Genomic DNA, 15,559 nt, shown 5'->3' on the forward strand with positions numbered 1-15,559 from the left:
ACGTGTGTTTAAAAGATAAATTTATACAATGGTATTTTTCTTATTAAAAAAAAAAAAAGTCTGGTTTTTACAAGTCTGGGATAGGATGAAAACTTGTCCAACGAGTCTTAGCAACGACAGAGCTCTGAAACGTCCATACTGCAAGCCTCTGGGACTAAAAAGGAAGCAAAATAGAGAACAGTCTTCAGAAACTCTTCCTGGGCTTTCACCACAAGACCAAAGGTGGCTTCAGGACCCAGGAAGCCCCAAGCTCCACGGGGCCGTGGAGAGGCACAGAACCATCCGAATTCACCCAGATCCGCTGCAGTCTCTAACATGGATCTGCCTGGCAGAGACCAAGTCTCTCTACCTTCAGATGTTTGAAGTCCCAACCCTCGCTGGGCTCTGCAGGCAAGCAGACCTCAGTACCAGGGGTCTGCAAAGCCGAGAGAGTTCAAACTAATGACTTCTCTCTCAAAACGCAGTCTCACTGGCCCATTCACCATCTGCGAGAATCAAAAGACCTCCCTGGGCCCACAGAAAGGACCAGTCTGGCCAGGGAACTTTGGCATTCCATGTTCAACTGACATTTTCAAATGTGCGATTCAGCAGCCATAGGAAACCATCTAAGGCCAAATCCCTACCACCAAGAGGCAAGGGATGCTCAGTACAAGAATAATGTTCGGAGAAAGGATCTATTTGGTGGTTGCTGTTTTTCAAGATCAACATAAAGTTCATTTGAGTAAACTACCAGAAATCTTTGAATCGAATCCTGAAGCCACACTGTTAAATGTCGCTGTGGTCCCCTGAACAAGCACCTAATCTATTGGGGTAGAGAGGAACTATTTATACCAAGTTCATAAAATCTAATAACTCTCTAGAAACCAAATCCATTTCCCAGGCAGTTCTGCCAGGATGCTTAAAAAAGAAACTTCATTGATATTAAGCTAGGATGTCACATTTAAGAAGACAAGAGGGAGAAAAAATTAAGGTTTGTCCCTTAAAACTCCACAACGGGTTTTACAGTAAGCACAGGAATTAAATTATGGTAAAAGGGAGCTATTTTTACTAAAACAGGGTAGACCAATTTATCAAAAATGCCATTCGGCTGTGTTCATTACATTCAGGAATCTAATTTACACAATAGACACTTTGGAGTAATCTATTTTGGTCAATAAATACTCAAACTCCTTTAAGTTTTAATCTTATCGGAAATACATATTTCACATAGTCTTCTTCCTAGTTAAGAGAGAAATTTGAGGAAATTTCATAACGACTATGAGTCTGCTTTATCGTTCTTCCGTCGGCGAGGGCAGAAAACAAGCACATACAATTAAAGTTGTCAGACTCCACTCACATCCGCTTTAATCCAATCTGCCTGGATTCTTACAAGCCTCAATGTGGAATTCATTTTCTCCTAAAGGTGCGGTCGGTCACTATCCCCCAGCCCACCGGGTTAGTAAAGTTGGACCAAGTTCACCTTCACGCACACCTCAGAGCTGGGAGCAGCAGCGGTCCCCAGGGACGCCGCAGAAACCCCCTCCCCACCTCCCAGCACCAGATTGCCCTGGGCCCTTCCAAGCCGCAGAGCCGTCCCCACTCCCGCGCCCCAGCGCTCGCGGAGCTTGGGGCCGCTCACCTTCAACTTGTCTCCGGCTACGCACAACATCCACCTGGCAGAGTCCGGGGGCTGTCTCGGCGTCGCGGGCGCCGAGCTGGCCCGTGCGGGGCGCAGCCCTCGGGCGCTCAGCTCCTCCGGGTCGGGGGTGGCAGGCAGGAACGCAGCCCCGGAGCACGGCGGCAGCTCGGGCGCCGGATGGGGAGCCCCGGCAGCAGTCCCTCGCGGAGCCTGGGGGTCGGCACGGGGACCGTGGTCCCGCACGCCACAGTCCAGCGGGGCCCCCGGGGCTCTGCTTTCGAAAACCTGGCCAGCAAAGCCGCCCCGGGGCGGATCTGCCGTGCGCTCCATAGCGCCGGCGGACCCCGCGGGGAGGACAGGCTCCCCGAGCAGAGGGCCGGAGAGGAGCCGGCGGCGGGTCACTGTGGGCCGCGGGAGTCCCCGGGCGCGCGGCAAGGGCCGCCCGGAGCGGCGGCAGAGAGGAAGCGCCCCCAGCCCGGGAGCCGGCGCGCCGCGCGGGGCCTGCGCTCAGGGAAAGTTGCAGCCCGCCTCCCTCTGCCGCGCCCGCGCCACCCGGAGGTCCCGAGAGCCGCGACCCACCGGCACAGCGCGCCGGGCGCCCTCGCCGCCCCGCGCCAAGTTTCCCCGAAGCGCCCCCGCGGGGGACCCCGGGTGCGAAGCGGCAGGTCCGCGCCACTCGCGCCAGCACACAAAAGAGCGGGGCGGCTGCGGGGCTCGCGGGTGGCCCCGGGGCGCTCCCGGGACGTAAACAAACCAGGGGTCCGCGCCCGCAGCCCCGCCGGGAGCAGGAGCGGCGGCGCGCCGCGGCCCACTGACAGCCGGGGGCGGCGGCCGGGGCCGGGCCGGCCGGGGCAGGGAGCGCGGACGCCCGCCCGGCCACCCGCCCGCCTGGCCGGAGCCGGGCCGCGCCGCCGCCGCCGCCGGTGGCCGCTCTGACCCTCCCCCGAGCCGGCGGCACCACAGCGCCACCAGCCCCAGCTCCGCCGCGCCGGCGGCAGTGGCGGCGGCGGCTCCTCCTGGAGAGGCAGGCGCTTCACCCCCCACAGCAACTCCCCACAAACTTTCCCCGGGAATACGGCGGGCCGGGGGCGCGGGCGCGCTGGCGGGCGCCGCCGCCGGGCCGCAGCCCCCTCCGGCCGCCCGCCGCCGCCCGCCGCCCGCGCCCCCTCGCGCGCGCGCCCCGCGGGCCGCCCGGCCGCCCCCTCCCCGGTCCCGCGGCGGCGGCGCTGGCGGCGGCGGCGGCGGCGCAGGGCCGGGGGGGCGCCCGGGGTGGGGGCAGACACCGGGGGCAGCGGTGGCGGCGGCGGCTCCCGGCGCCATCTTGGGCTGATCGATGAATTGAACAAAGAGGATCAATTTCCGATCAAGCGAGTTATCAATGGGGGCCGGGGAGCGAGAGGGACTTGTCCCCGACTCGGCCCCGCTCTCCCCGGCACCCCCTCCTCCCCGCCGCCGCGGCCCCCCGGCGGCCCGGCAGCCCGGGGCCCCGGGGGAGGCCGTGACCGCCCGCAGCCCCCACCCCCGGGCGCGAGGCCGAGCGCGGAGAAGCCTGACCTGCAGCTGCTGTAAATCAAAGCGCTTCCAATATTGAAACATCGATCCCACATTGGCCGCCATCTTGAGACATATTGAGACGGAGTGAGAGGCTGATAGAGAGGGGGCTGGAGTTCAGGAGCCGCCAGGAGGCAGCAGGCGGGCGGCGCCAAAACCCGGCCTGGAGCGGGCCGCCGCCGCCGCCACGGCGGACGCGGACTCCTCCTCACGGCGCCGCCGCAGCCATGGCGAGCCCGAGCCGGAGACGGACTCGGAGCCCGGGGGCGCGGCGGCCGCCGGCCGGCCTGACGCGCGCGGCCCTGCCCCCTCGTCGCGCGGCAGGCGCCCGGCCCGCGACCCCCGCCCCTCCCGCGCCCCCAGCCCCAGCCGCGGCTACCGCGCGCCCGGCCCCGAGGGGGCGCTGCGGGGCGCGAGAGGGGCGCCGGGCCCCGCGGGAGGCCCCGGGCCCCGCTCACCTGGGGCGCAGGCTGGACCCCCGGGGGTCGCGGGCGGACTAGCGCAGCCCCTCTTGGCTGCCCGCGTGGGGCCGTGCGCAGCGCGAGGCGGACGCCGGCACTGTGTTCGCCCCTCTGCTCGCACGCTGAGCCGCCGCGACCACCTGCCCAGGCCCCGACCCCGCGCGGCCCAGGCCCACGCAGCCGCTCGTGTGCGCGACGCGCTGGCCGTTGACCGTGGCGCTTCGGCCCCTCTGCGCCGGAGCGGGGACTCGGAGACCGCGCTCCAGGAACTGCGTTTCACGTTTGGGAGAGTGGAGTTGGGGGGAAACCAGCTCTGACCCTTAGGTCGCTGCACAAGTTCATCCCCCCACGCCGGGGCCGCACGGTTCCCGCTGTCGCACCAGTATGCACTGCGAAACGGCGGTGGCTCGGGGGTCCCCGCGGCCCCCATTCGCCCAGGTCGCTCCAGGTTAGGCCATGACAGGAAAGTCTTGGAGCACAGGGCAGTACCCCCCCCACACACACAGCGGACACTGCTTCTCCAGAAGGACCCCAGACACCTCGGTTTCTACTGCTTAGGGTAACCAAGGTTAGAAAATGTTCATTCCGAACAGAAAAAGTGGCCCCAGTGCATAGAAATGCTAAAATGCGAACTACAAAACAAATTCTCTGTTGATTTCCTTCTTTGCAGAAACCTGGCCCAAGCACCCATTTTTCGATCATCATCTTTGATTGATCACACAGCGCGAATTTGAGTTTCCAGTAGGGAAACTGTACTTCTACTCTCCCGCACTTCATTTAACGTGTGATTAGTTACAACAAATCCCCAAATTCCTTAATCTTGAAAATTATATGTAAATAAAAATCTGTATGGGATACAAAATAAAACATGTAAGTGGAAAATAATTGCTTTTCAACTGAGTTCGAGGGTTTAGCGCTGATCAGAAAAGTGGACTCAGCGTTTTCGAAGGGAGTGGGAATGAAAGTCCCCCGAATTTAGAGAGCACATGTGTCCCCAGGTCTTGCGTTGGGGCCAGAGGCCTTTACATCCAGGGGAGGCTCCCGAGGTCTGGAAGGGGGTTCGCTCTGCTTCCCCAGCGCAGCTTGGACTCGCTGGAGAGGCAGGAAGCAGGTGGGTGGGAGCGAGCGGGTGTCGGAAGGAGCGTCGCGACCTCCGGCCGAGAGGTTGTGACGCGTCGCCGGGCAGGCACTGCGGACGTCGGGTGGCCGCGGGCTGCCTCCGTGTGGGGCTCCTGAGCTGGCGCGCGCCGTCGGCCCGCGGCCGCGCTGCAGCTCCGACCGCGACGCCCGGTAGAGGGCAGCTGCGCCCCGACACTCGGGTCCTCGGGTCCGGGCGCACGTGCCCACCCGCGCGCACAAGCCTCTGTGTCTGGCCACGCCCTGTTCCGGAGCTAGGTTCCTGGCGGGAAGGGGCATTGCCACCGTAAGTCATTCCCATACTGAACATTGCCACTTGCAACTATTCTCCTCTTTTCCCAAACTTGGGGACAATCTGCCTTCCCCTTGTGTGTGTGCGGTGGCAGACAGGGAGACCCAGGAATTGCCCTTAAAGTGGCTAGACAAATAAAATGTGCAGGGGCTTTAAAAAAAAAAAAAAATTCCTCCCGTGGGGAAGGATCGGGGAAATGGTTTGGATTTGGTACAGATGTTCTCAATCTAATTATCGTGTCTATCCCCTGGGTTTGAACCCAAAAAAAAGTGAAATATATATGACCTGTGTAATAATCCAAAAGTACATCTGGTTGGAATTCAGGGTTCTGAATCCACGGTAATATTTTAGAAATAAAGTTGATGAGTATTAAATACTCTTGTTACATTCCTGGTTATATTTATATTATTTACATGTTAACCTGACTTAGTAGAGAAACACTACATTCGGTGACCCAGAGGTTAAGCTCTGTTTAAATAAATTTTAAACTTCTACCAGAGTTTGGGGTTACACAAGCCTTATTGCTCTCTCCAGGGAGAAAAGTTAAGGATGACTTTGCTCATAACACAAAATGTTACCAATTTGAAAGGAAAATCATTCAAGATAAACCACTTACCTAAAATCATCTTGGTTGAGTGAGCTAATCCTAAAAGACCTTTAAAAAAATGTGGGGGTGGGGGGCTGGTGTTGTGGCTCCGTGGTAGAGTGCTTGCCTAGCACGTGTGAGGCACTGGGTTCAATTCTCAGCACCACATATAAATAAATGAATAAAACAAAGGTCCATCAACATCTTAAAAAAAAATTTAAACTTTTTAAAGTACATTTTATTTTTTTGAGTAAGTGTAAGAGTAAATTAAATCTATTTGTAAAGACTATTTTCCCCCCCACAATACTGTAAAGGCTCAGAAGGACCTACTAGGATCCTAAGAGAAGGATCTTAGTAGGATCCTTCTTAGAGAAGGATCTACAAAGCTCTGTATTGTGTAAACTATTAAGAAAAGAGGAAGGTTTTAGGACCTAGGTATCCTCTGTCACCCACAAAGATAACAACACAATAATGGCTGTGACCTCCCAGAACACAGTGTGAGAAAGAGATAGATCAGCAAGAGAACTGGCCCAGAACCAAAAAGCACCTTGACATGTAATTGATATTACTTAGCACGAAGCACAAGAAAAACAATCCAGAGGCATTTGGTCACTTTTTAATGTTCTGGCTCTCCCTTTAGGGGAAGAAAGCTCACAGTTCCCAAGTACATGACTAATTCGCCAGCCTGAGCTTTCAAGATTAAGCCCCCAGTAATCAGATGGGAGGATTCACTCAAATGACGTTTGTTCCTGACACCTTCAAATGAAATATAGCTTAGCATCAAATAAGGTAACTAAATGACTAATGCATGGGCTCAGACCTCCTAAATTTCTTTTGTGACCCATTTTATTTTGCCTTAAAAAGAAAACTGAGTGACCATGCTGAAGAGATGATACTACTAATATAACGTGCAGAAAACGGCAGTATCTTCTAGGGTTCACTGTTCCCTAACCTCATTGCATTTGGTGGGTTCTCCTCCTTCCTGATATCTACATACATTTTATTAAATCCATTTAGGTGAAAATCAGCAAATTCTCCAAAATGACCACATGGGTTGATTATCACTAAACTCATCCAGCTTCAATAGCCCCAAGAAATAAAAATACATTGAGTTTTTTTTTTCCAAAAACTCAAACTTAGTAATTGTTCAGATATTCTTGACCTAATTCCTTGAAGGAATTAACCACCAAGAAATTGTTCCAAACTGAAGAATGTCTTACACTGTAGGGTATTATTTAAAAAAAAAAAGTCATACTCTTTATCCCTCACACATACAAAAGAAGTCTTTATGTTCTGATATCTTATTTATTATGACCCATAAAAGTTACACTTTTCCTAGAAACCTTATCCCCAGGAAAATTTGGGGGAAAATCTAGAGTTTTTAACCAAACTCCCCAAAAAAGTGAAAATAATTCAGGAAATCATCTATCCTATGTGATATGCTTCAAAGGAAATATCAAGCAATCCATCCTAAAACCTTCATTCATAGTCTAAATAGTTTTTGCATCCAAATGAGATTTGGTTTCGAATAGTTTTCAACAAGAAATAGTGCAGATAACCAGCAACAGTACATAGTGCCAAAAGCGACCTCATAAAATTTATTCACAAATAATCATAAATCATAATGACATGACTATTCAGGACAGAAAGGAATCGTAGTCCTAATAAATTGTATGGAGAATCTCAGTTTTACAAGACAGAAGTTCAAAACCATATGGAGATACTCATCTGACAGCTGGGGCTGTAGCTCAGTGGTAGAGCGCTTGCCTAGCATGAGTAAGGCACTGGGTTCGATCCTCAGCACCACATAAAGATAAATAAATAAAAATAAAGGTATGGTACCCATCTACAACTAAAAAATTATAAAAATAAAAATACTCCTTCGAGGTTCCTGAGTTTGTAAAACAATCTGTCCGGCTTTAGATATTCCATTCCGGAATATCTAAAGCCGGACAGAAGTTTCGAGACACTTTAAATGTGAGAAGGCCTTTTCCTTAAATCAAAAGATTATGCCCAACAGAGGGAAATTGCTCTCCTTTTTGTCTTTGGCGACTGCTTTCAGAATGGTTTGGCATCACCTACTGGAATAAATAAAAGGAAGATTCCAGATTCTTTTATTTTTTTGGAGCCCAAGAAAACCAAACTACTTTTAATTGTTTTGTTTTTTAAATAATACTTTATGTTAATTATTTCTAAGTACACTATTCACCGTGCTATGTAAATACCCACCAAATAAAAGTACCCATTTGGCTACATGTAATTACACGCATAGTACATAATTCATCTCTATCCGCCAAATGTACGTGTAGTTATATAATTGTACCAAGAACCTGCCAAACTTGTAAGCGGTGACTGTAATGATTTCTAAATAGCAGACTCTCATATTCACCACCTTCTCCGCCTGTCTCTGGTGAGAGCCTTTCTCAGTCTCCAAGACCCTTTATGAAATCTTCAAAGACTTCTTTCCTGCCCACCTCCCATTTTAACCCTGTCTTTCCCTTCTAAACAGTATATATAGATGACACCCTCTCCGGGTGTCTTTCTGCACCTCTAATGATTACATTCTGTTCTCCGCTGGCCTTAAACAAAAACAAAACAAAACAAAAAAAGCAAACATCTTCATCTTTCAGATGGAGGTGGCTTCCACTTGGAATATACATCCTGTGGCTTTGGGACTTCCAGGATCCTAGAGGGGACCTCTTTCTTCCCCCCACCTCGCCAGCCACTAATTCCCTGGCTTCAATCTCTTTTTATCAAACTTCTATACATTTTCTTGGTATTGACAGTTTATTAGGAAAAATTCCATCTCCGTTTCCTCTTTTTACCCCCTTCTCATGAGATGGCCACAAATATGTCATATTTGATATTTCCTGTCTGCTTTTGAAATGAAGGCCATCCTCTATGACTCCCGCTGATGTCATCGCTAAATCACTAGAAATTAATAGTGTACCTAGTAGCTTGAAAGGACTTGAAATACGTAAAACACTGTATAAATATTATTATTATCTTGCTTAATGTAAAGTTCAAGCTCTGGGCTAAGACCTTATATTAACTCCTTTTCTTTCCTCCTGGGAGACCAGGGCCTTGTGCTTTCTATTTATATGGAGCTTTCGTTATTAATATTACTCTGACAATATCAGTTTGCCATTCAATATTTTGAACGTACAATGATGTCCCTGGTGCCGGGACATATACAGCGCAGACCCGAGGTGGTTTTTTTTTTTTTTTAGTTGTATCTGCAGTACAAAGGACAGCATTGTTCCATTTCTTCCACAAGGTTCTGGATGACACATCTCTGAATTTATACAGTTGGAGTTGAATGAAGATTTGTTTTCATGAAATGTAATTAGATTTTCTTTTGTCATAAGCACTGTCAGATTGTATATTATTTTTTTTCCTGGGTAAGTGTGGTTGGTAAGATTTTCGAAAGCTTGTTCCAATGGAAAATAGGAAAGCTGATATTTCTCGCAGTGAATAGAAAACTTTTTTTCGTTCCCTCAAGCTCTGTTCACATTAAATATTTGATCTAGTGTCAGGTTTTTTTTTTTTTTTTTTTTTGAGAGTCTGTATTATAATGTCTTTAGAGGTTTAAGTAGCTATCTTGAACCCGGGCAGAATCTCAGAGGATGTCAACATTTGGGTTTTCTTGGGGAGAGATGTGGATGGTAAAAGAAGGAAGCCAGGAAAGTGGGGGCCTCTAATTTAGCAACCATATTTTTTCTTATGAAAACAGGCACATGCACACACATGCTCTGAAAAAAAGCATAAATGACCTGAAAAGCATCGATGTTAAAAAATAAAATAAAATGCAAATCTTCCCATCATAAATATATTCCTGGTACCCAAACAGACTAACTAAAGAGCAACTGAAATGAATGACCTAAGTGGGCCACAATATGGGAACCATTAAATAAATGACGATATATTTGGTGGGCATTAAACATGCTTGGTACAACATGCAGTGACATGGGGAAATGTTTACTGTATGGTAAGAAGGAAGCAGGATCATTGCATGAGTCCAACTACAAAGACCTTTCTATACACTTTCTATATGTATCTAGAATGCCAAAAGAAATCAGGCTAACGTTGCCTGAAGGCCATGAATTCAGAATGAAGTTTATCTTATTTTCTATATTTTATGTATTTTTTTGGGGGGTGCTCAACCACTAAGCCACATTCCCAGCCTTTTAAAAAATATTTTATTTAGAGACAGGGTTTCCATGAGTTCTTTGGGCCTCCAGAAGTTGCTGCGGCTGGATTTGAACTCACGATCCTCCTGCCTCAGCCTCCCAAGCCGCTGGGATTACAGGCCTGCGCCACTGTGCCCGGCTATTGTGTATATTTTCTAAATAAGGACATCCTAGTTTTCTACGGCAGGAAAATAGCAAATATTCTTTAAAATAAGGATACAATAGAGCTTGACATGTCATTTCTTTAAACAGTAATTTAACGCTGACGGAGAGCATGACCAGGCGATTATGGGCAGACAATTGAAAACAGAGAGGGAAAATCATGTCCTAATTTTGCCACTGAGTCACTGTTTGACTTTGCCTCAGGTTTGCTGCCTGTAAAATGGGAATAATTAATACTTTCTTGTAAAATGCTCTTGAGCTGTCCAACGAGAGACCCAATAAAGGTGCAAAGTGTTGTTCTATTAGCACTAATTGAAGCGAGTATAAAATACAAAGGCATTTGAGAGAAATTGAAGTCATTACGGTCAAAGGCAGGAAGGCACAGCGGACACAGAGCCAAATGCCAAGCCGTGGCTGTGCAGGGTCCTCGTGTTCTCTGAAAAGGTTTATTTTGGGGGAGTGGGAGGATCGCAGATAAGAATGTCACTGATGTTGCTGGAGAGTCCAACATCCAATCACCAAATGTCCTTTGTCAAGAAACCCAGAAACAGCACACAAGCTCTCAGCCCTTAGAAGCTTCTAATTTAGTGGGAGGTGGGAACAGGGCAAAAGCGCCGGGGAATCAAAAGCATAATTCTATCTCAAGAGCAAGGCGATCGCAATCCAGGAGAGGAACTGGTGCAAGGATGGTGTGGCGCAGCATCCGAGCTGATCCCAGCAGTGGACTGGGACTGACCGTCGGTTTGGATGAGCAAAAGGTTTCAGAAATGCTGAGCTCCTGGACAGGGCAGGGTTGGAAAGCAGGACAGGGAAAGGCGGAGGATATTGGCGATCAGAAGAGCGCACACACTGGCTGGGGATGTGGCTCAAGCGGTAGCGCGCTCGCCTGGCATGCGTGCGGCCCGGGTTCGATCCTCAGCACCACATACAGACAAAGATGTTGTGTCTGCCAAATACTAAAAAATAAATATTAAAATTCTCTCTCTCTCCCTCTTTCTCACTCTCTCTCACTCTTAAAAAAAAAAAAAAAAAAAAAAGCGCACACAGCATAGCACAGCCTGGACCTGTCCAGAGAGGGGACACTGAGCTGCCTGTAGGCTGGGCGCCCAGTGGCTGCAGCCTAGGCTGCCATCTTAAAGCCCAGCTAAGTGGGAAGATGCCGGTGGCCTCTCTGAAAAGGCCAGGCAAGCCTGTCATTTGGGACAACATGCCCCAGTGCCGCAAGCCACACACAATTCCTGAGACTGAGCCATTCCCTCAGAGGACCCATTCCCAGACATCTACACAGCCAAGCTCAGGAGAGACCGCTAACTACTAACACGGTTTGCATACTACCACCAGGTCCAAATCCAGTGAGGCACTATTTGACCTTAAGCATATCTAACTGCCCCCAGCCTCTGGTTCCCTAACAGGTGTGCCCAGCTCCTGGGGAGCAGCAAGGTCCAGGTGAGAAGATCCATACCAAATGCTCAGAGCCTCCCGCATACATAAGCCCCAGCAAGAGCCAATGATTACTATTTAACCTCATGTCACTGTGTCACCCTTGCATTTCACTTTGTTTCTTGCTCCCCCCACAGCTGGTATTTTAGCACCACTTTATAGACAGGTAGACTGAGGTCCACAGCAAAAGGGGGGGAAAGAGAGTGAGGGAGGGAGGGAGAGAGAGAGAGAGAGAGAGAGAGAGAGAGAGAGAGATTGAGTTTTTCAGTCGGACTACCCGGGACCTACTCAATACTCTGATCTCTGCTGGTCTCTCCCAAGGCATCAAACCTTCTCAAGCAACTGATGTGCTACTTCATTTTATTTTATTTCATTTATTTATTTTTGCGGTATTGGACCCGGTGTGTTCTACCACTGAGCTATGTCCCTGCCCTTTTTACTTTTATTTTCAATTTTGACATAGGGTCTTCATAAGTTGCCAGGGCTGGCCTTGAACTTGCCATCCTCCTGCCTCAGCCTCCCAGGTGGCTGGGATTACAGGAATGCACCACTGAGGTTATTGATTTATTTTTTTCAATCACTCTTCATCTATAGGGGCCACTGTGAGCCAGTCTGCAGCCTGAGCAAGGTTCATTTCTACCCCCTTCTCTGTGGAGGGCTTAACACTATGGAGAAAACTCCCAGGGCAGAGAGGACCCCCGTACACACACCTCCTCTCTGCAGCATGTCCTTGCTGGCTATTAAGTGCCCTCAGCTGTAACCCTTCAGCTCTCTTTGTTTTTGGCAACATAACCACTTATTGCCAGGATGCACCGTGTCTTGGCTTGGTCTGACCTTGGCAAGGGCTAGTCTAATATACAGCATCCAGGACCTTGTTTACCTGAGACCTTTTATATCTGAAATCGGGGCTGAGAACACGACCCCATACGGAGAAATGAAGTTTCCTGCTTCCTCACATGTGATGTGAAACAAACTCCACTCAGATTCACCACTGCTCCCCAGGCTGCCTCGGGCTGCTAGCAGGTGGTGGTGTGGCATGTGTGTGCATCTGTGCTGGGGCTGGGAGGAAGGTGGGGTGGTAGGGATGCCCACAGAGCGGCTTACTCCTTGGAGGGAGCCTAAAATCTAGCCCTAGGTGTGAGAAGCATGTTCAAGGTTATTTGATGAACCCAAGAAAATGATATCTGATGGGAGGCAAAGGCCTCCAAAAGCCCAGCTCCTTGCAGATATGTGGCTGTAGCTAGACAGGACATTCAGGGGCTGAGACATCCAGCCCCATTCTGACTTGGCCATACGCTTCTCTTTTCCCCTTGGGGGACTTCTGAGGTCAGGCCTCCCCCAAATAAAATGTTTATGGGAACTCTTGGCAGGAGATTGAGGAGAGAGCCTCGTGGGACATCATTATTACCTACTGACCTCCTGAGGTTGGAAAGGTCAGACGGGAAGTCAAGAGTCATCTGAGCCTATAAAACCAGCGAGGCACAAACAGGCTTTCAACAAACTTGTCTCTAGTGCTCCCAGAAGGTTTGCTAGGCAGGGGATTAGTTATGCCCCTTTTACGTATGAGAAAACTGAGGCTCAGAAGGTAAAGGCATTCCTCAAAAGGACTCAGTCACTGCTCAGCCAAAGACTGGGCTCTCTGTGCCACCCCGGACCTTTTGGATTTGGGCCTCCACCTGGTCAGAACCTACCTGGGAGCCGCCCTCTCCCCTTCAGGCAATGCTGGGTATTGCCCGCAAGTCTCCCTGGCTTACCTGGCAGCAACCTGCTTGCCAACAGTCCTTGGCAGGGGAGCGTTTGTCTCCGGACATCTCTCTGTGGCAGTAGAGGCTCCAGACACCCTGGTCCAGGGCATCTATAATAAAGATTGATAACTTGACCTTGGCCTTGAATGAGACATCGATTGCAAATGAGAGACAATGGGGAGAGTCAGAAGTCCCCCTTAAGCACAGCAAGACTGGCGGTTTTCCTAGTCATCATCAGGAATCTACTTGCTAATTGCTGAGGGTTCTTCACTTTAGGGGAGTCGGTTCAATGGACAGTCTGGGGAAGTGTCTGATTGACAGTCCCGCTCTGGCTTCCACCGTGGGAAGGGAGGGGTCACAGATGCGGAATCCAAGGCGGGCAGTGTTGGTAAAGCAATTGCAACTAATTTCAAGTCGGTATCTTCTCCTCTCCCATTCCTAAATTTAATACTGACTTGTGAGTGGGAGTTGGGATTAGTTTACACAAGCTCCGTTTATCCGATAGCATTTTATTACCAACCGAGTCAGACCAGGCGGGCGGAGGGGGTTGGTCTTGTTTTCTTTTTGAACTGCTTTGCCCTTTGCAGTCAAACTGGTTATCTTCTGTGCCCACCTTTGAATGCTGTTTTCCTTCAAATGCGGGCTCTCTCCGTGGGGTGGGAGGGGGGGTCAGAAAAGAAGGAGGAGGAGGAAGAGGAGGAGGAGGGGAAGGAGGAAAAATAATGACCCTCTGGTCCCCCTGCATGTAATCCGTAGCTGCATCTATTTAAGACCCGTCCTCTTCAAACAAACCCTGCCCCAGTTTCTCCCAGGCCACCTCGTCCTCTGGTGTCCCCAGCCTTGCACATTTGACACCAGCTCAAGAACCTGGTAGCTTCTCGCCTTTCCACTCCCAGCGGAATTTGTTATTCAGCACTTCAAAGTAGGGACTGTGAGGGCCTCGCCTCTTGTTTAAAACAATGGACCAATCCCTGTCCCTGCTGCTTCTCTTCAAACTGCCTCCCTCTGCTCCCCCAGAGCAATCTCACCCATCCTGCCTCCCAGAGGAGACAGCCCCACACACCACAGAAGGTCACCAGGTGTGGACATCAGACAGACAGACCTGGGTGCAGTCGCTGGACTCTGCAGGCAGCTTTTTAGCTGGGCAACTTTAAGCTGGTTACTGAACCTCTCTGAGTCACTGGGTCCTCCCCTGGAGTAACTGAACCATAACTAACCCATCCCGTAGGGGCTGTAGTGAAAATGAGGTCAAATGCTGAGGGTTAAGAACCCAGATCCTGGAGCAGGTTTCTTTCTGTGGGTCCTCGGCTGTTTGTACTTGTGCTTTCTGATCTGCCACATGGGATAATTCTAGAACCTACCCGGTGGCATCTGTGTTCAGATTAAATGAATAAATGTAATACGCCGAAAGCCTTAGATCCCAAAGGCCATCACTCAGGGCCAGTTTATTTCTCTTCTTCCTTATTCTTCACTTTAGAAGGGATCTTGGTCCCCTTTCTCCTTCAGTAGCTCTGATCACTATCTGTCTCTCTTTTTATGACACGTTAGTCACTAGTCCAGATCCGTGTCCTATCATAGTCATATAATAGTATTATTATGAATATTATTCATATATTATCATTCATATCCTGTTATTATTATTGATATTATTTTTAGACAGTAAGACTCGATAAGTTGCCCAGGCTGGCCTCAAACCTTCGATCCTCCTGCCTCGGCCTCCCGAGTGACTGGGGTTACAGTCAGAAACCACCACGCCCGGCTCCTACGAAGCTTATTGAAAGCTTAATATTTGTTCTTACTTTCTTCCCCCTAGACGACCATTTTCTGCTTTCATAATGATAATCAGGCCCAGGGAACGGATCCATAGCATAGTAACTTCAGGGTGGGGAGACCATTCTGGATGACACTGTCACAGTGTCACAGGAGGTAAGTGACGTGACACATTTGTCCAAACTCATGGAACTGTACAACAGCAAGATGCAGTCGCCCCACAGACTCTGGGCATCAGTAGCCATGGACATCGTCCGGATTCGTCATAGTAATATCCGTGCACGGGGAGACTCTGTGCAGGGGGTGGGGGTGGGGGGGAATCCTCTGCGCATCTCAGTGTTTCTGTAAATCTAAAACTACTTTTAAAAAAATAAAGCTGGGGGCTGGGGATGTGGCTTAAGCGGTAGCGTGCTCGCCTGGCATGCGTGGGGTGCTGGGTTCAATCCTCAGCACCACATAGAAATAAAATACAGATGTTGTGTCCACCGAAAACTAAAAAAATAAATAAATATTTTTAAAAATTCTCTCTCCTCTCTCTCTCTTTAAAAAAAAACAAATTAAAAATAAAAATAAATAAAATAAGAAAATAAAGCTGGGGCTGCAGTTG

The 15,559-nt window shown here is 49.8% G+C and overlaps 1 protein-coding gene across 10 annotated transcripts in view; it reads right to left on the reverse strand.

The window, feature by feature from the left end:
- The window catches only part of Cux1 (cut like homeobox 1), a 328,888-nt gene extending 315,540 nt beyond the window's left edge, over positions 1 to 13,348 (reverse strand). For 2 of the 10 annotated variants that reach the window (XM_046422858.2, XM_046422857.2), the window contains exon 1: positions 3,173 to 3,331. In XM_046422858.2, coding sequence (XP_046278814.1) covers positions 3,173 to 3,235 — 63 coding nt within the window. In that variant the 5' untranslated portion in view covers positions 3,236 to 3,331. Of the gene's footprint in view, positions 1 to 1,618; positions 2,370 to 3,172; positions 3,370 to 13,191 lie in introns of those variants that run through there. The other 8 variants (XM_046422854.2, XM_058572240.1, XM_058572239.1 and 5 more) reach the window with 6 other exon arrangements.
- Between the last annotated feature and the right edge of the window lie 2,211 nt (positions 13,349 to 15,559).

Source organism: Marmota monax, unplaced genomic scaffold, assembly GCF_021218885.2.
Source record: "Marmota monax isolate L192 unplaced genomic scaffold, Marmota_monax_Labrador192_F-V1.1 WCK01_AAM20220418_F8-fsc00237, whole genome shotgun sequence".
Taxonomy (NCBI): Eukaryota; Metazoa; Chordata; class Mammalia; order Rodentia; family Sciuridae; genus Marmota; species Marmota monax.